Here is a 21,531-nt window from a genome sequence, read left to right as displayed (position 1 = left end):
GATGGTATCGCGCCGTCCCAATCTTCGCTACTCTCTCCTCTTCCATCCTATCATCTCTTCCCTCTGCTCAAACCTTCTCCAACCTATCTCCTGATTCTGCCTCCTCAACCCTCCTCTCCTCCCTTTCTGCATCCTTTGACTCTCTATGTCCCCTATCTTCCAGGCCGGCTCGGTCCTCCCCTCCCGCTCCGTGGCTTGACGACTCAATGCGAGCTCACAGAACAGGGCTCCGGAAGGCCGAGCGGAAATGGAGGAAAACTCGCCTCCCTGCGGACCTGGCATCCTTTCACTCCCTCCTCTCTCCATTTTCCTCCTCTGTCTCTGCTGCTAAAGCCACTTTCTACCACTCTAAATTCCAAGCATCTGCCTCTAACCCTAGGAAGCTCTTTGCCACATTCTCCTCCCTCCTGAATCCTCCTCCCCCTCCCCCCTCCTCCCTCTCTGCAGATGACTTCGTCAACCATTTTGAAAAGAAGATCGACGACATCCGATCCTCGTTTGCTAAGTCAAACAACACCGCTGGTTCTGCTCACACTGCCCTACCCTGTGCTCTGACCTCTTTCTCCCTCTCTCTCCAGATGAAATCTCGCGTCTTGTGACGGCCGGCCGCCCAACAACCTGCCCGCTCGACCCTATCCCCTCCTCTCTTCTCCAGACCATTTCCGGAGACCTTCTCCCTTACCTCACCTCGCTCATCAACTTATCCCTGACCGCTGGCTACGTCCCTTCCGTCTTCAAGAGAGCGAGAGTTGCACCCCTTCTGAAAAAACCTACACTCGATCCCTCCGATGTCAACAACTACAGACCAGTATCCCATCTTTCTTTTCTCTCCAAAACTCTTGAACGTGCCGTCCTTGGTCAGCTCTCCCGCTATCTCTCTCAGAATGACCTTCTTGATCCAAATCAGTCAGGTTTCAAGACTAGTCATTCAACTGAGACTGCTCTTCTCTGTATCACGGAGGCGCTCCGCACCGCTAAAGCTAACTCTCTCTCCTCTGCTCTCATCCTTCTAGACCTATCGGCTGCCTTCGATACTGTGAACCATCAGATCCTCCTCTCCACCCTCTCCGAGTTGGGCATCTCCGGCGCGGCCCACGCTTGGATTGCGTCCTACCTGACAGGTCGCTCCTACCAGGTGGCGTGGCGAGAATCTGTCTCCTCACCACGCGCTCTCACCACTGGTGTCCCCAGGGCTCTGTTCTAGGCCCTCTCCTATTCTCGCTATACACCAAGTCACTTGGCTCTGTCATAACCTCACATGGTCTCTCCTATCATTGCTATGCAGACGACACACAATTAATCTTCTCCTTTCCCCCTTCTGATGACCAGGTGGCGAATCGCATCTCTGCATGTCTGGCAGACATATCAGTGTGGATGACGGATCACCACCTCAAGCTGAACTTCGGCAAGACGGAGCTGCTCTTCCTCCCGGGGAAGGACTGCCCGTTCCATGATCTCGCCATCACGGTTGACAACTCCATTGTGTCCTCCTCCCAGAGCGCTAAGAACCTTGGCGTGATCCTGGACAACAAACTGTCGTTCTCAACTAACATCAAGGCGGTGGCCCGTTCCTGTAGGTTCATGCTCTACAACATCCGCAGAGTACGACCCTGCCTCACACAGGAAGCGGCGCAGGTCCTAATCCAGGCACTTGTCATCTCCCGTCTGGATTACTGCAACTCGCTGTTGGCTGGGCTCCCTGCCTGTGCCATTAAACCCCTACAACTCATCCAGAACGCCGCAGCCCGTCTAGTGTTCAACCTTCCCAAGTTCTCTCACGTCACCCCGCTCCTCCGCTCTCTCCACTGGCTTCCAGTTGAAGCTCGCATCCGCTACAAGACCATGGTGCTTGCCTACGGAGCTGTGAGGGGAACGGCACCTCAGTACCTCCAGGCTCTGATCAGGCCCTACACCCAAATAAGGGCACTGCGTTCATCCACCTCTGGCCTGCTCGCCTCCCTACCACTGAGGAAGTACAGTTCCCGCTCAGCTCAGTCAAAACTGTTCGCTGCTCTGGCTCCCCAATGGTGGAACAAACTCCCTCACGACGCCAGGACAGCGGAGTCAATCACCACCTTCCGGAGACACCTGAAACCCCACCTCTTTAAGGAATACCTAGGATAGGATAAAGTAATCCTTCTCACCCCCTCCCCCCTTAAAATATTTAGATGCACTATTGTAAAGTGGTTGTTCCACTGGATGTCATAAGGTGAATGCACCAATTTGTAAGTCGCTCTGGATAAGAGCGTCTGCTAAATGACTTAAATGTAAATGTTAAATGGATATAGAGAGACTGTGCATATTATTTTCAATAGAGTAAAACCTGAAATGTGGGCTCCTGCTAATGCTTCTTCAGCCCTTGATTAGTTTAAAACGATCAGCAAGAAGCACAAACTCAAGGTGGAGATGTGCATGTCGGCTTTAAAAACTATGTGCAGGATAACCCATATTAATCAGATACAGTCTCAGTCACAGCTCAGCCAATCCACACAATGTCGGCTTCAAGATTTAAGATAATTACACAAATGCCTATTTGACCCAGTGTTTATGATGAACAACAGGTATGTGTTTATGGAGGAAATATGACTCTAGGACAGTATTATTAGTTATTCACCAATGCATGAGATATAGTAAATATATTTATTTCAAAATGTTTCTTCAATTATATTTCCTATTTTCTAATATCATGTCTTGACTGAGCATTCTGGGTCAGACATGTCATTAGCATATGACCTCAATACAACAGCACAGCTTGGGCACAGATTATTAAAATGTATTTTTTTGTATGTTTATTTTCATGCCTGCTGTCACAAACTTGCTTCATCAAAATCAAAACTCCTATTGCAAATCAGACAATATAGGTCAATAGCCGTGGTGCAATGGTAGTGTTTGTAACAAAATGCCATCTCTCTAGCTTATGTTTTGCATTTGTATGTAATGTAGCTGCATAAAGTATGTGATACCCATAAGAGAAGGATACAACAGAATACAGATAAGGTACTGCATTCCATTTAGAAAAATGATGGATATTTAAGTTAGAGAAGAAGTAAGGGGAAAATAGTACAGAGTAAAAGTATACTGAATAAAAATATAAACGCAACATGCAACAGTTACTAAGAATTGACTGAGATACATTTCATATTAGGAGATCAGTCAATTTAAATAAATGTCATTAGGACTTAATATATGGATTGGACATGACTGTGCAGGGGTGTAGGCCTTGGAGGGCATAGGCCCACCCAGTGGGGAGCCAGGCCCAGCCAATAAGAATATGTTTTTCCCCACAAAATGGGCTTTATTACAGACATCTTATCTTGGCAAATGAGAAATGCTCACTAACAGGGATGTAAAACAAAATGTGCATAAAACATGGGACCAACACTTTACATGTTGCATTTATATTTTTGTTCAGTGTACAGTGCATTCGGAAAGTATTCAGACCCCTTGATATTTTTTGTTACATTACAACCTTATTCCAAAATTGATAGGGGGAAAAAACGATTTAATCAATCTACACACAATAGGTTTAAAAAAAAGGAAAGCTGAAATATCACATTTACATAAGCATTCATACCCTTTACTCAGTACTTTATTGAAGCACCTTTGGCAGCGATTATAGCATCAAGGCTTCTTGGGTATGATGCTACAAGCTTGGCACACCTGCATTTGGGGAGTTTCTCCCATTCTTCTCTGCAGATGCTCTCAAGCACTTTCAGGTTGGATGGGGAGTGTCACTGTACAGCTATTACCATGTCTCTCCAGAGATGTTCGATCGGTTTCAAGACCCTCTCAAGACCCTGACATTCAGAGACATGTCCCCAAGCCACTCCAGCATTGTCTTGGGTTTGTGCTTATGGTCATTGTCCTGTTGGACGGTGAACCTTCGCCCCAGTCTGAGAACCTGGTCCAGAGTGCTCAGGACTTCATCAACGATCTCTCTGTACCTTGCGCCGTTCATCTTTCCCTCGATCCTGACTAGTCTCCCAGTCCCTGCCGCTGAAAAACATTCGCACAGCATGATGCTGCCGCCACCATGCTTCACCGTAGGGATGGTACCAGGTTTCCTCCAGACATGATGCTTAGCATTCAGGCCAAGAGTTCAATCTTGGTTTCATCAGACCAAATAATCTTGTTTCTCATGGTCTAAAAGTCTTTAAGTGCCTTTTGGCAAACTCCAAACGGGCTGTCATGTGCCTTTTACTGAGTAGTGGTTTATGTCTGGTCACTCTACCATTAATGCCTGATTGGTGGAGTGCTGCAGAGACGGTTGTCCTCCTGGAAGGTTCTCCCATCTGCACAGAGGAACTCTGGAGTTTTGTCAGAGTGACCATTGGGTTCTTGGTCACCTACCTGACCAAGGCCCTTCTCCCCCGATTGCTCAGTTCAGCCGGGTCGCCAGCTCTAGGAAGAGTCTTGGTGGTTCTAAACTTCTTCCATTGAAGAATGATGGAGGCCCCTCTGTTCTTGGGGACCTTCAATGCTGCAGACATGTTTTGTTACCCTTCCCTTGATCAGTGCCTCCACATAATCCTGTCTCGGAGCTCTACAGACAATCCTTTCGACCTCGTGGCTTATTTTTTTGCTCTGACATGTACCGTTAACTGTGGGATCTTACCAAATCATGTCCAATCAATTGAATTTACCATAGGTGGACTCCAATCAATTTGTAGAAACATCTCAAGGATGATCAATGGAAACACGATGCACCCGAGCTCAATTTCGAGTCTCAAAGCAAAGGGTCTGAATAATCATGTAAATACATTTTTATTTTTTATTTATACATTTTTCAAACCTATTTTCACTTTTTCTTTTCATTATGGGGTATTGTGTGTAGATTGATGAAAACATTTAGTTTTAATGCATTTTAGAATAAGGCTATAACGTAACACAATGTGGAAAAAGTCAAGGGGTCTGAATACATTCTGAATACACTATATATTCTCACTAGATTTTTATGCTGTGTGCTATTTATCATTCATAAATGTCTTTTTTATTTTGACAAGTCACCAACTCACTATGCCTAACCTACTGTCATTGAAGTATCCACTGTTATTAAAGCATTAGAGCAATGCTGAAAGAATGACATTAAACTTGCATGTCTTGTGATACATCTGGTCCAGCTTGAGTTGATTTACTCTAATCTTGTGTTGGAGAGCTCAGCAGCTCACAGATCGCTATCAATATGCATAACCGTTGGGCTTGTTCACAATGTGCACTGTGGCTGGTATGTTAATCACTTGTACCAAAGCAACCACGTCTCTTAAAGGCCACAATGACTTCTCGCTGCTTTTACAATGTATAAAAACCTCCTTCAGACTAATATGGTCTCATAAAGGATGTGTTACAGAAAACATATGCTAGTTAACACAAAGGGATCTACTGTAACACAAAGGGATCTACTGTAACACAAAGGGATCAACTGTAACACAAAGGGATCTACTGTAACACAAAGGGATCTACTGTAACACAAAGGGATCAACTGTAACACAAAGGGATCAACTGTAACACAAAGGGATCTACTGTAACACAAAGGGATCTACTGTAACACAAAGGGATCTACTGTAACACAAAGGGATCAAAAAATAAGCTCGAAAACCTGACCCAGGGCAACACAGTGACCAGGGTCTGGTTTCAATTATGAACTGTTTTGGCATAGAGGACTAATCAACATAGGGATCAACTGTAGCCTCCTGTCAACAGAGGTCCTCTTCAGTCCCTGTATAATAGCTATATGACTCAAGCATCGTGGTTCATGTCGAAGAGCCGTAGGTCAAAGTGTAAAGGTGACATGCCTCACTGTAGATACTGTAATGGTCTGTTTGTGGTTGGTGAGTTCATCCTGTGCCAGGACTTGATTTAGGCTACTTGTCACAGCAGAGTGAAAGATAAGTCCTCTGGGAGGAGGAGAGGAGAGGGTAGGAGGAGGGCAGCAGAATCTCTGTCAAGGGAAAGTTCAGTAGGTTCAGCGAGGACACATGTGAAGCAGCAGACTGCCTCTACCTGGGAGGAATGGCAGTTGGGTTTTAATGGTTCATCAATAAAACAATGTAATCCCGTCACACTGTCAAAAAACATGCTCGTCACACTGAAACTGCTCACTAAACATCGGCATTTGACAGATGCACTGGTGGATTTAATGTACATTATGCACTGTGTATAAGGCACTGGCACAATTTGTTACATGTCTTCATCTTGGAATACACATTTCCTCAGCAGAGGAGTAAATAGAATGCGTTTGTACGTGTAATGAAGTAGATTTAATGACCTTTGTTGTAACTTTGGCTCTGTATGTTTGTCTTTTGTCTGCAATCAGCCACGTTAGTGATTGTGCCATGCTCCTTAATACAGCACTGCTCCAGCGTTGATTCTATTTCCCTGCTGGCTGTAAAGCAGTAGATTAGGCCAAAGCTATTGGAGGAAGTGCAGTGCTTTAATTGAGTGTGAGAATGATATCATTTCTCTTTCACTTCACTGGCCATGGCCTCCCTTACAATCACCAGGACTTCCTGGGATAGGAAGTGGTTGTACTGTAATCACTTCAATGGGGATAACTATTTCATAGATATACAGGCTGTGGGTCATATACTGTAGCATTCACTGTGATCCCTATGATGGTAACTTAAGTTTAATTAGCTTGTATGTGGCAATTCCCTTTTGTCTGAGGCATACATCATTTTTTTCTGTGGAAAGAAGACTTTTAAAATAAGCACAAAGAATGTTCTCATGCCGGATTTGTCACTACTTGGAGATTTTGCTTCTAATGTCGATGTTGTGAACCACACAATGTTTTCTCCTGCGGTTTTAAGCCTTGTGCCCATTCATCGGACTGGGTTATTGTGCTGTGCCTGAAATCAAATCTTTCTCTTCCTCTCCCTTTTTATTCTCTCACTCACTCACTCGCTCTAACTCTCTTCCCCCTCCCCCTCCCCTTCACCATTCTCGCTTCTTCAGCATCTCTCTCTGCTCTCTTTCTCTCTTTCTCTTTCTCTCTCTCTCTCTTCTCTCTCTCTCTCTTCCCTCCCTGGCTCATGCTGGTAAAATGATCTGCAGACAGCAGGAGCAGAGGCACGCCTGACTCTCTCTCAGACATACCACCCATGTGATCTCACAGGCTGCCTCCCTCTGCTCCAGTCAGGCTCCAGCCTTTCAGCAGGCAGCAACTAATGAGTCTTTGTGTGGCTAGGGTGAATAAGAGCGAGAAGGAGGGAAGGGAGAGGGAGAGTTATAAAGAGAGGCACCTATTGTCGTTTAACAATAAAGGAAGGGAGAGGGAGAGTTAAATATTGTCATTTAACAATAAAGCATATGGTACCGGCAGTGGCCGTCAGGGCTGGGACATTTACAAGTCTCTGTGTGTCTCCCTCTCCCTCCCTCTCATCAGGTTCTCATGCCCTCAGAGTACTGGGGTCGCAGCAAGTCAGTGGACTAAAGCAAAATGGGAGCCTATCATTTATTATGTTTCACTTCATTCTAAGTGCTTCATTTAGATTTTGCTCCCAAGTGTCACGTTAAGAAAGGGGGCCAGAGGAGTCGGAACACGCCAGTGGACACAGGTCAGTGGTTTCTTTCAGGGCTGGCACAAAGTGCCCTGTTATCTATTTTTTTTTTTTGCAGGGCTGATGTGTGACGACTTGCTACAGATGCTGGGGCTTGTTAGTATTGCTTGGGAACGAGAGCTTTCGTTGTGACTCTCTCTGTATGGCAGGTCTGCAGCGTGAGGCTTGTGTGTCACCTCTGTGTACAGTGATAGATGAACCTTACGGGGAACATAATCTGTTTTGATTCAGAATATGCGTGTGTCACGTAGGGCTGTGGATGCAGTTCATAAAGGAATACAGTTGGTTTGTATGTGTGTGCGCTTAGTGAAGCCAGCACAGGGAGGGGCTTTTGCAAGCAGACTTTTGCTGCATTATTTCCACCCAGCATTTTCTCTTGCACCGTGGTGTATGCCCAGCCTAGCCATGATTAGTTGGAACACAACAGTGGAGGAGACAAAGAAATGTCGAGTAAGAACTAGCTCTGCTCTCTGGCTTGTGCTGCTAAGCCCCGAACAAGTGAAGTCTGCCCGCATGAACCACTGAGTTGCATTTGATGCCATGCCTATTCACTGTGTTAAGGAGATGATACCCTATCCAGATTGGATCGGCCTATTTTAGGACAGCTACAATATGAAATAAGCGTAATCCTTGTTCGTACAGGAAACGATATGCATCGATTTGGATTTTGAGTGTAGCTATATCCATCTTATTCAATTTGTCTTAATTGTGTGCCTCAAACCTTCCTCTTTAAACTATACTGTGATAATGTGTTGTCAGATGTAGTCATACTATGATATTTATCTTTCACAGACATGAGGACTGGAGCAGAATCACTTTCAGACATGAAATCACTATTTCTGCTCATATGTTGGCATCGCCATGGAAACCACTTTGGCTATCATAGCATATTGCAGCATCTGCTGAGGGCTAAGAATGCGAATGGATTTCCAACAATGGGGAACTAATTAAAATGATTACAAAATAGACTTTGTCCATCCCATGTGGAAAATAGAACTAAATTGTCTGTACTATTTTGTATTCTTCCTGAATTACAGTGAGGATTGTCCAGCTGCCAATTATGACAACCGTAGAAAAGGAGGTACTAAGTAACTAATGCATGTAAAAATGTAATTCCATTGGTTATAAGCTACGTACAAATGTCATTCCATTGCTTATAAGATACATAACAATGTAATTCCATTGGTTATAAGCTAAATAAAAATGTAATTCCATTGGTTATAAGCTACATAAAAATGTCATTCCATTGGTTATAAGCTACATAAAAATGTCATTCCATTGGTTATAAGCTAAATAAAAATGTCATTCCATTGGTTATAAGGCTACATAAAAATGTCATTTCATTGGTTATAAGCTACATAAAAATGTCATTCCATTGGTTATAAGCTACATAAAAATGTCATTTCATTGGTTATAAGGCTACATAAAAATGTCATTCCATTGGTTATAGGCCACATAAATGTAATTATATTGGTTATAGGCCACATAAATGTAATTCCATTGGTTATAGGCTATATAAAAATGTAATTCCATTGGTTATAGGCTACATAAAAATGTCATTCCATTGGTTATAGGCTACATAAAAATGTAATTCCATTGGTTATAGGCTACATAAAAATGTAATTCCATTGGTTATAGGCTACATAAAAATGTATTTGCATTCAGGCAGTCTCTGATAGCTGTATTATTTGTGCAACCTTTAATGCTAAATGATGAGGGCCAGTAACCATTTTAGACTGATTCAATATTTCATCAACGGTACCAACAGGAAACGCTGATATGTTTTGGTTCAAAATATGTCGAGTTTGTTTTAATCCTCCGTGGAAGCTGGCCAAGCTACAGTGGTGTTTGTCAAAACATAAGACACCCCGAAAATGTGTCTTCTCACAAAAACGTCTGTGGCGTCCGAACCGTTTTGGGCTACAAACTAATATGGCCACTCTATGGACAGATGAGGCTCTCACTGGACACCGTTACCGGTCGAAACATTTTAATGGAAGTGCGGAGCTAGTGTGCCCCAAAATAAAAAAGGTTAAATATGTGTGTTCCCTCCCCAAAAAACAAATAATTAGCTTTCTTATATATAGGAAATACACGTTAAATCCATATTCTTCATGATTTATTTTTTATCTGTCTGTTTTGCCATTTAGGAATGTGTTATTCAATGCGTTTCTATGGTCTATAGTAGTAATGGTTTAACATTTGTTTTCAATACCTACAGGGGTCCTAAAATTCAAAACCAAACAAACAAGTCCATATGTTAGCTTTAGTGTATTTGAATGATTGGTCTACTGTGCAGAGGGACAGACAATCATTAAAATGGGTGTCCCGGTGCCAAACATTGAACATTCCACAGCGCTAAGTACTGTAGTTCACGTTGGATCTCCTCCAGGTGCAAGCAGACCCATGTCACAGTACGACCACAGACACTTGGGAACAATGGTCCTTTGGCAGCGGCGTGATTTCTCTCCAGGTTCCACCACACTGGATGCGTCCCAAATGGCACCTTATTCCCTATATAGTGCAAAAGTAGTGCACAATATAGGGACTATAGTGCCATTTGGGATGTATGTGAAGGTAATGCACTACATAGGGGCGCATACACTGTCCTTAAGGCAGCAGCAGTATTTGCATGTGTAATGAGTTGATAGCAGAGAGCGGCTCCAGATGAATGGGCACGTCTCTCTGAATGGAACTCAACCACAAGCTGCTCAGGCTGATACTGGGACTGAGACTGAAGCTGAACACTGTTTCTTTATTTCCGTGTCAAAGATGAGTCGGAGAGTGATGAATAAAAAAGTATACCAATTACATTTAAGGACCAAAACATTGACAGCTGTGCCATACAGATTGCAAAATAGTTGGGAAGAGATTTCAGATGTATTTCAGATGTAAAATGTATTTCATGGCACATGGTTTATGATCTGATACACAAAACGAAGGCGGATTCAAAACTTAGTTTTTCCATTTAATTTATCATACAACATTCTTGCAACCAATATAATATTATATATGGGGGTACAATTATCCCAGCTCTGAATATTTTGCTGTGAAGAGAGGGGTACTGTCCATATGTAGTTTATTTTTGGTCACAGGTTCAGGAATGGCTGAAGAATTGCAACATTTACCTGGAGTTAACTCTGCAAATAGCACTGCTGGGTGATCTGAAAAGTCATAGTCAATGTATCAATAATATAATAATACTCTTAGCCAAAATTGTTATCTTTAATTTACAATCTGTAGAAACTATGAGAATAGAAAGGTTCAGAACTGACGTGAAACATCACAGCACAGTTGAAAAATATATGACAAAAATAAATCAAAACTGGATGATGTTTAAAAGATGGATGGGAGGGGTTGATGGTAGCTGAAGGATGGGACTAAAAACAAACAAAAGAGAACTATTGTAAAATATACTGTGTCCATTAAACAAATATAGTATGTATAAGCTGGAAGTAGAAGCCTAAGTGGTGTTGTTATGCTGGTGAATGAGGACCCAAAAGCGACTTAACGAAAACAGTGCCCCACTCTCGAGCCCGACCATTAAGGAGTGAAATGACGTAAGCAATCCGAGCTCTCTCTCTTGAGTATGTGTTGGGTTGGAGAGAGAACACAATATCACACTGGGTGAGAAAGGAGCGGCACTCAGTGGGCTGCCCAGAGTAACATGGTGGGTTATTAACCCTAGGTTCCGGAGACTCGGAAGACCAGGAAGTAGCTGGTGGCACGAGACGAAGACTCTGAAACTGTCCTGAGAGGTCGGAAACCTGAGCGGCCAGGGTCTCAACGGCATGACGAGCAGCAGACAATTCCTGCTCGTGTCTGCCGAGCATTGCTCCCTGGATCTCGATGGCAGTGTTACGAGAATCCGTAGTCGCTGGGTCCATTCTTGGTCGGATCCTTCTGTTATGCTGGTGAATGAGGACCTAAAAGCGACTTAACGAAAACAGAGTCTTTATTCCAGTAAATGACAAAAGTAATAATCCTGGATATATCAAGGAGAAAACAAAACAGGAAAAACTTAAATCCACTCGTAGTAACGAGGACTGACTGGAGACTCGACCATAGACTGCAGGTTGCTTCGGGAAGGCACCGACCGTAGCAGACTAAGACACCTGCTCACACGCAGCATCTGAAGAAGACAAAACACGACAGGGCGAGACAAGGACACAGAACAGCGAACATCATACAAGGATCCGACAAGGACAGAAGCGGAAAACAGAGGGAGAAATAGTGGCTCTAATCAGAGGGCAAAATAGGGGACAGGTGTGAAAAGAGTAAATGAGGAACAGCTGGGAGCAGGAACGGAATGATAAGGAGAGAGAGCGAGAGAGGGAGAGAGGGAGGGGAAGAGAGGGATAGAAAGAGGGAAAGAACCTAATAAGACCAGCAGAGGGAAACGAATAGAAGGGAAGCACAGAGACAAGACATGATAACCAATGACAAAACATGACAGTACCCCCCCACTCACCGAGCGCCTCCTGGCGCACTCGAGGAGGAACCCTGGCGGCAACGGAGGAAATCATCAATCAGCGAACGGTCCAGCACGTCCCGAGATGGAACCCAACTCCTCTCCTCAGGACCGTAACCCTCCCAATCCACTAAGTACTGGTGACCACGTCCCCGAGAACGCATGTCCATGATCTTCCGTACCTTGTAAATAGGTGCGCCCTCGACAAGGACGGGGGGACGAACGGGGGCGCGAAGAAAGGGCTTGACACAGGAGACATGGAAGACAGGGTGGACGGACGAAGATGTAGTCGGGAAGGATTGAACCTGGGAGACACGGAACGGAAATGAACCGCGGAGTCAACTTGCGAGAAGCTGTCGTAAGGGGAAGGTTATAGTGGAAAGCCACACTCTCTGGCCGCGACAATACCTAGGACTCTTAATCCTACGTTTATTGGCGACTCTCACAGTCTGCGCCCTGTAACGGCAAAGTGCAGACCTCACCCTCCTCCAGGTGCGCTCACAACGTTGGACAAACGCCTGAGCGGAGGGAACGCTGGACTCGGCGAGCTGGGACGAGAACAGAGGAGGCTGGTACCCCAGACTACTCTGAAACGGAGATAGCCCGGTAGCAGACGAAGGAAGCGAGTTGTGAGCGTATTCTGCCCAGGGAAGCTGTTCTGCCCAAGACGCAGGGTTTCTAAAAGAAAGGCTGCGTAATAGGCCAATCGTCTGATTGGCCCTTTCTCTTGACCGTTAGACTGGGGATGAAAACCGGAAGAGAGACTGACGGAAGCACCAATCAAACGACAGAATTCCCTCCAAAACTGTGACGTGAATTGCGGACCTCTGTCTGAAACAGTCTAACGGGAGGCCATGAATTCTGAACACATTCTCAATGATGATTTGTGCCGTCTCCTTAGCGGAAGGAAGCTTAGCGAGGGGAATGAAATGTGCCGCCTTAGAGAACCTATCGACAACCGTAAGAATCACAGTCTTCCCCGCAGACGAAGGCAGACCGGTAATGAAGTCTAAGGCGATGTGAGACCATGGTCGAGAAGGAATGGGAAGCGGTCTGAGACGACCGGCAGGAGGAGAGTTACCTGACTTTGCGCGCAGTACAAGCAGCCACGAAACGGCGCGTGTCACGCTCCTGAGTAGGCCACCAAAACCGCTGGCGAATAGACGCAAGTCAAACGCCGGGGTGGCCAGCTTTGGCAGAGTGAGCCCACTGAAGAACAGCCAGACGAGTAGAAACAGGAACGAAAAGAAGGTTTTAGGACAGCGCACTGTTGCAGTGTGAGTGAGTGCTTGCTTAACCTGTCTCTCAATTCCCCAGACAGTCAACCCGACAACACGCCCATCAGGAAGAATCCCCTCGGGATCGGTAGAAGCCACAGAAGAACTAAAGAGACGGGATAAGGCATCAGGCTTGGTGTTCTTATTACCCGGGCGATAAGAAATCACGAACTCGAAACGAGCGAAAAACAACGCCCAACGAGCTTGACGTGCATTAAGTCGTTTGGCAGAACGGATGTACTCAAGGTTCTTATGGTCAGTCCAAACGACAAAAGGAACGGTCGCCCCTCCAACCACTGTCGCCATTCGCCTAGGGCTAAGTGGAGCATTTTACCCACATCATAGTTGCGTTCCGATGGCGACAGGCGATGAGAAAAATAAGCGCAAGGATGGACCTTATCGTCAGACTGGAAGCGCTGGGATAGAATGGCTCCCACGCCCACCTCTGAAGCGTCAACCTCGACAATGAATTGTTTAGTGACGTCAGGAGTAACAAGGATAGGAGCGGACGTAAAACGCTTCTTGAGGAGATCAAAAGCTCCCTGGGCGGAACCGGACCACTTAAAGCACGTCTTGACAGAAGTAAGAGCTGTGAGAGGGGCAGCAACTTGACCGAAATTACGAATGAAACGCCGATAGAAATTAGCGAAACCTAGAAAGCGCTGCAACTCGACACGTGACCTTGGAACGGGCCAATCACTGACAGCCTGGACCTTAGCGGGATCCATCTGAATGCCTTCAGCGGAAATAACAGAACCGAGAAATGTGACAGAGGAGACATGAAAGGCGCACTTCTCAGCCTTCACGTAAGAGACAATTCTCTAAAAGGCGTTGGAGTACACGTCGAACGTGCTGAACATGAATCTCGAGTGATGGTGAAAAAATCAGGATATCAGGATATCGTCAAGGTAGACAAAAACAAAGATGTTCAGCATGTCTCTCAGTACATCATTAACTAATGCCTGAAAAACAGCTGGAGCATGTTCTGCCTTACTATTATTCAACCATGCTGGTCATTTATGAACATTTGAACATCTTGGCCACGTTCTGTTATAATCTCCACCCGGCACAGCCAGAAGAGGACTGGCCACCCCACATATGCTCTCTGTAATTCTCTCTTTCTTTCTTCTCTCTCGGAGGACCTGAGCCCTAGGACCGTGCCCCAGGACTACCTGACATGATGGCTCCTTGCTGTCCCCAGTCCACCTGACTGTGCTGCTGCTCCAGTTTCAACTGTTCTGCCTTATTATTATTTGACCATGCTGGTCATTTATGAACATTTGAACATCTTGGTCATGTTCTGTTATAATCTCTACCCGGCACAGCCAGAAGAGGACTGGCCACCCCACATAGCCCGGTTCCTCTCAGGTTTCTTCCTAGGTTTTGGCCTTTCTAGGGAGTTTTTCCAACCGTGCTTTTACACCTGCATTGTTTGCTGTTTGGGGTTTTAGGCTGGGTTTCTGTACAGCACTTTGAGATATCAGCTGATGTACGAAGGGCTATATAAATAAATTTGATTTGATTTGATTAGCGAGACCGAACGGCAGAACCCGGTACTCAAATTGCCCTAACGGAGTGTTCGTTTTCCAATCGTCCCCCTCTCTGATGCGCACGAGATGGTAAGCGTTACGAAGGTCCAAAGTAAAGAACCTGGCTCCCTGCAGAATCTCGAAGGCTGACGACATAAGGGAAGCGGATAACGATTCTTAACCGTTATGTCATTCAGCCCTCGATAATCCACGCAGGGGCGCAGAGTACTGTCCTTCTTCTTAACAAAAAAAACCCCGCTCCGGCGGGGAGAGGAAGAAGGCACTACGGTGCCGGCGTCGAGAGAAACAGACAAATAATCCTCGAGAGCCTTACCGGGAGCCGACAGAGAGTATAGTCTACCCCGAGGGGGAGTGGTCCCCGGAAGGAGATCAATACTACAATCATACGACCGGTGAGGAGGAAGGGAGTTGGCTCTGGACCGACTGAAGACCGTGCGCAGATCATGATATTCCTCCGGCACTCCTGTCAAATCACCAGGTTCCTCCTGAGAAGAGGGGACAGAAGAAACAGGAGGGATAGCAGACATTAAACACTTCACATGACAAGAAACGTTCCAGGATAGGATAGTATTACTAGACCAATTAATAGAAGGATTATGACATACTAGCCAGGGATGACCCAAAACAACAGGTGTAAAAGGTGAACGAAAAATCAAAAAGGAAATGGTCTCACTGTGGTTACCAGATACTGTGAGGGTTAAAGGTAGTGTCTCATATCTGATACTGGGGAGAAGACTACCATCTAAGGCGAACATGGGCGTGGGCTTCCCTAACTGTCTGAGAGGAATGTCATGTTTCCGAGCCCATGCTTCGTCCATAAAACAACCCTCAGCCCCAGAGTCTATCAAGGCACTGCATGAAGCAGCCGAACCGGTCCAGCGTAGATGGACCGACATGGTAGTACAGGATCTTGATGGAGAGACCTGAGTAGTCTCACCAGTAGCCCTCCGCTTACTGATGAGCTCTGGCTTTTACTGGACATGAATTGACAAAATGTCCAGCAGAACCGCAATAGAGGCAAAGGCGGTTGGTGATCCTCCGTTCCCTCTCCTTAGTCGAGATGCGAATACCTCCCAGCTGCATGGGCTCAGTCTCTGAGCCGGAGGGAGGAGATGGTTGCGATGCGGAGAGGGGGAACACCGTTAACGCGAGCTCTCTTCCACGAGCTCGGTGACGAAGATCTACCCGTCGTTCTATGCGGATGGCGAGTGCAATCAAAGAGTCCACACTGGAAGGAACCTCCCGGGAGAGAATCTCATCCTTAACCTCAGCGTGGAGTCCCTTTGAGCAACGCCGGCTCGTTCCAGTCACTAGAGGCAGCAAGAGTGCGAAACTCTATAGAGTAATCCGTTATGGATCGACCACCTTGACATAGGGAAGCCAGGGCCCTAGAAGCCTCCCTACCAAAAACTGAACGATCAAAAACCTGTATCATCTCCTCTTTAAAGTTCAGGTAATTGTTAGAACACTCAGCCCTTGCCTCCCAGATAGCTGTGCCCCACTCTCGAGCCCGACCATTAAGGAGTGAAATGGTCGTAAGCAATCCGAGCTCTCTCTCTTGAGTATGTGTTGGGTTGGAGAGAGAACACAATATCACACTGGGTGAGAAAGGAGCGGCACTCAGTGGGCTGCCCAGAGTAACATGGTGGGTTATTAACCCTAGGTTCCGGAGACTCGGAAGACCAGGAAGTAGCTGGTGGCACGAGACGAAGACTCTGAAACTGTCCTGAGAGGTCGGAAACCTGAGCGGCCAGGGTCTCAACGGCATGACGAGCAGCAGACAATTCCTGCTCGTGTCTGCCGAGCATTGCTCCCTGATCTCGATGGCAGTGTTACGAGAATCCGAGTCGCTGGGTCCATTCTTGGTCGGATCCTTCTGTTATGCTGGTGAATGAGGACCTAAAAGCGAGAAAACAGAGTCTTTATTCCAGTATATGACAAAAGTAATAATCCTGGATATATCAAGGAGAAAACAAAACAGGAAAAACTTAAATCCACTCGTAGTAACGAGGACTGACTGGAGACTCGACTATAGACTGCAGGTTGCTTCGGGAAGGCACCGACCGTAGCAGACTAAGACACCTGCTCACACGCAGCATCTGAAGAAGACAAAACACGACAGGGCGAGACAAGGACACAGAACAGCGAACATCATACAAGGATCCGACAAGGACAGAAGCGGAAAACAGAGGGAGAAATAGTGGCTCTAATCAGAGGGCAAAATAGGGGACAGGTGTGAAAAGAGTAAATGAGGAACAGCTGGGAGCAGGAACGGAACGATAAGGAGAGAGAGCGAGAGAGGGAGAGAGGGAGGGGAAGAGAGGGATAGAAAGAGGGAAAGAACCTAATAAGAGGGAAGCAGAGGGAAACGAATAGAAGGGAAGCACAGAGACAAGACATGATAACCAATGACAAAACATGACAGGTGTTGTCAATTAGTTTACTCCAATTAAGGGAGCGGTGGTAGGGTTAGGGGAAAATAATAAAGGAAAAAAAATATATATATATATATACCACAGTGGTGCAAAAAAGTATTTAGTCAGCCACCAATTGTGCAAGTTCTCCCACTTAAAAATGAGAGTGGCCTGTAATTTTCATCATAGGTACACCCAGAGAACCAAAAGCCAGACTGTTGTTGTCACATACACTACATACACTACATCAACTGTGTTTAGGACATATTAGACCAAATGCATCAAAAATAATCAAAAATAATTGCAACTTGATTACTGATATAAGCAATGGCTGGCTGAAGACATGTTGATGGAAATATGGAGAATGATTTGTGGAGGAAAGGCAGCAAGTTCCAACAACCCATTGTTTGACAGTTACAATTCAACACTTATTACAGTAGCCTAATTTGGCACTTACAGTAGTATTTGTGCAGTTGACTGATGAACCAGGTCTTGTTTTGATTTGTTTAATTACACCATCAGTCAGAGTTTAATGGCTGTCACTGGTGGCTGTTATCCACTGGCCTCTGTAGTGGCATTGGGGAGGATGAGTGATTCGGCAAGGTGTGCATCCCAAATGGCACCCTATTCCTAATGGCAACCTATTCCCTATATACAGTGCCTTCAGAAAGTATTCACACTTTTTTCCACATTTTGTTGTGTTACTGGCTGACCTTAAAATGGATTCAATATAAATGCTGTGTCACTGGCCTACACACAATACCCCATAATGTTAAAGTGGAATTATGTTTTTAGATATTTTTTTAAAACAAATTGATTTAAAAAAATGAAAAGCTGAAATGTCTTGAGTCAATAAGTATTCAACTCCTTTTGTTATGTCAAGCCTAAGTAGGTTCAGGAGTAAATATTTGCCTAACATGTCACATACGTTTCATGGAGTCACTCTGTAAATATAGGGTTTATCATAATTTTTTTCACGACTACCCCATCTCTGTACCTTACACATACAATTATCTGTAAGGTCCGTCAGTCGAGTAGTAAATTTCAAAAACAGATTCAACCACAAAGACCAGGGAGGTTTTCCAATGCCAAAGTAGGGCACCTATTGGTAGATGGGTAAACATTTTAAAAGTTGACATTGAATATCCCTTTGAGCATGGTGAAGTTATTAATTACACTTTGCATGGTGTTTCAATAGACTCAGTCACTGCAAAGATACAGGTCTCTTTCCTAACTCAGTTGCCGGAGAGGAAGGAAACCGCTCAGGCATTTCACCATGAATGGTGACTTTAAAACAGTTAGAGTTTAATGGTGTGATAGGAGAAAACTGAGGATGTATCAACAACATTGTAGTTACATGACAATACTAATCTAAATGAAAAAATATTCCAAAACATGCATCCTGTTTACTAAAGTAAAACTGCAAAAAATGTTGCAAAGAAATATCCTGAATACAAAGCGTTATGTTTGGTGCAAATCCAACACAACACATCACTGAGTATCACACATCACTGAGGACTTGGACATTTTTTTAGTATTAAAATAAATGGAATAGTGCTAAGCACATGCAAAATCCTAGAGGAAAACCTGGTTCAGTCTGCTTTCCAACAGACACTGGGAGACAAATTCACCTTTCAGAAGGACAATAACCTCAAACACAAGGACAAATGTAATACTGGAGTTGCTTTCCAAGACGGCATTGAATGTTCCTGAGTGGCCTAGTTACAGTTTTTTATTTATTTAAATTGGCTTGAAAATCTATGGCAATACTTGAAAATGGGTGTCTAGCAATGATCAACAACCAACTTGACAGAGATTGCAGAATTTTCAAAATAATCATGTGCATATATTGTACAATCCAGTTGTGCTTTTACACCTGCATTGTTTGCTGTTTGGGGTTTTAGGCTGGGTTTCTGTACAGCACTTTGAGATATCAGCTAATGTACGAAGGGCTATATAAATAAATTTGATTTGATTTGAGAAAGACTCACTGATGCAGTTCGCTGTCAAAGGTGATTCTAACATGTATTGATACTCAATACTTTTTTTTTTTTTTTTTGATATTTCTGTCTTTCATTTTCAATATATTTGCAAACATTTCTCAAAAAATATTTTCACTTTGTCATTATGGGGTATTGTGTGTAGATGGATGAGGGGGGAAAACTATATTATTTCACCCATTTTGAATTCAGACTGTAACACAGCCAAATGTGGAATAAGTCAAGGGGTATGAATACTTTCTGAAGGCACCGCAGTGCATTACTGTTGGCCAGAGCCCTGGTCAAAAGTAGTGTGCTATATAGGGAATAGGGTGCCATTTGAGATGCAGCCAGGGCCTGTCCTCAGTTTCTATGAACCTGGGAGCTATTAAACACTCTGACTTCAGCAGCACATCCCTCTGGGTGCTCCCCCCGGTCCATTTGAACATTTTCACATTCTTTCTTCTATAGAGGTTATAACCATGTCAGTCATAATATCCTCCTAACCACTATAAACTATCTTCAGTCATGCCCCAGATTGGATCCCCTCTAGGGAGCACTGAATGTGCAACATTACACATTTTACAAAATCACTATTTTACTTATGCACACACATGCGCACGCACGGCCACACGCGCACACATTCACGTGTGCATGCACACACATTCAGGCATATTTAAATTCACTGCCTATCCCAGAATAAGTAAAGCCGTAGTCAGCCTTTTTTAAATTTCCCATAAGATGGAAATTAATTAATTTTGAAGCCAAGGGATATTTTCAATCAGTAGCCGGCTGGATGCATGCAATTGTGTTTTTGAGGTGCAACAGCAATTAAGTACAGTCACATTATGTTTTTAGTTTGCATATGCTGCCGTGGGCAGATATTTACAATCCTGCTTTGGGCGGAAACGTCTCATTGAATTTTTGCCCCATGATGTCCTTTTGTGCTAAAGAAATATTCAGTCAGTGTTTTTAGAAATACCATCATGAATGCAGGGCAAAGTAAGCAAAATCTCACCCCAGTGTCGTCGCTCAATCAAAGACAGCAGAGTGAACAAGGTAGACACGTCATGCAATTAGCATCCTTCGCCTCGCACCCCGAGCTCCTTGGGGGGGGGTAGCAGGAGGGGTTGTTGTGTTCTGTGGCTCACTGCTAATTGACTGTGTTGAGGAGGACTGTGGAGGCCGGCGGGGCCTAAGCTGGGCATTAAATAATGTGTACCCTTCCTTGTGCTGGCTGTTGCAGGTGCAGCGGCGGAGACGGAGAGGAGGGCCATGAGCGGGATACTTAAGAGGAAGTTTGACGAGGTGGAGGCGTCCTCCTCGCCGTGCTCCTCCTTGCAGGAGTCTGATGACGAGGTCTCCTGCAGCGAGAGCGGAGACAGTAGTGACAGTGTCAACCCTTCAGCCTCGGGCCCCTTCACCCGTGAGCGCACACACACACACACACACACACACACACACACACACACACACACACACACACACACACACACACACACACACACACACACACACACACACACACACACACACACACACACACACACACACACACACACACACTGCTCTCTCCCGCTATACATATACTCAACACTGATACAGTCTGACACAAACAGACAAAAAGCTGCATGCATTATTCATATTAATATATAATAATATAATATAATGATATAGTCTGACACAAACAGATAAAAAGCTGCATGCATTATTCATATTGTAGTTTAGTGAAAGAGACTTTTTGAATTAAGCATGTGTCATTCAGATTATACTTCTGTATCGTAATTGTTGCTTTTAAAATGGACGTTGAGTGTATTAGGAAACAGCATGACAATAACACGTCATTGTGATGACTTGCTGAAGTACCATTACAACCCTCGGTTAGAAATGTCATTCAGATAACTCGGTTGAAGAGGAAATTCAAAAAGCTGCATCAATGGGTGTGCTTTAAAAGAGGAGAAGAGATGCAATCCATGGCATTGTGCGAGCTGAGCTGGTGTCTGTGTGGACAGCTGAGTAGCCATGAGGACGGCTGGATGGACTGTGCTGGGCTGGTGTCTGTGTGGACAGCTGAGTATCCATAAGGGCGGCTGGATGGACTGTGCTGGGCTGGTGTCTGTGTGTACAGCTGAGTAGCCATGAGGACGGCTGGATGGACTGTGCTGGGCTGTTGTCTGTGTGGACAGCTGAGTAGCCATAAGGGCGGCTGGATGGACTGAGCTGGGCTGGTGTCTGTGTGGACAGCTGAGTAGCCATAAGGGAGGCTGGATGGACTGTGCTGTGC

At 44.9% G+C, this 21,531-nt stretch overlaps 1 protein-coding gene across 6 annotated transcripts in view; it reads left to right on the top strand.

Moving 5' to 3' along the window:
* The window catches only part of LOC124043841 (cysteine/serine-rich nuclear protein 3-like), a 40,346-nt gene that overhangs the window by 11,566 nt on the left and 7,249 nt on the right, over positions 1-21,531 (top strand). For 5 of the 6 annotated variants that reach the window (XM_046362884.1, XM_046362888.1, XM_046362889.1 and 2 more), the window contains one exon: positions 20,494-20,673. In XM_046362884.1, coding sequence (XP_046218840.1) covers positions 20,494-20,673 — 180 coding nt within the window. Of the gene's footprint in view, positions 1-7,098; positions 7,554-20,493; positions 20,674-21,531 lie in introns of those variants that run through there. The other variant, XM_046362890.1, reaches the window with a different exon arrangement.

Source organism: Oncorhynchus gorbuscha, linkage group LG09 (assembly GCF_021184085.1).
Source record: "Oncorhynchus gorbuscha isolate QuinsamMale2020 ecotype Even-year linkage group LG09, OgorEven_v1.0, whole genome shotgun sequence".
Taxonomy (NCBI): Eukaryota; Metazoa; Chordata; class Actinopteri; order Salmoniformes; family Salmonidae; genus Oncorhynchus; species Oncorhynchus gorbuscha.
Note: the sequence above shows the minus strand (reverse complement) of the source record. Positions and strands in the feature narration are given on the sequence as shown.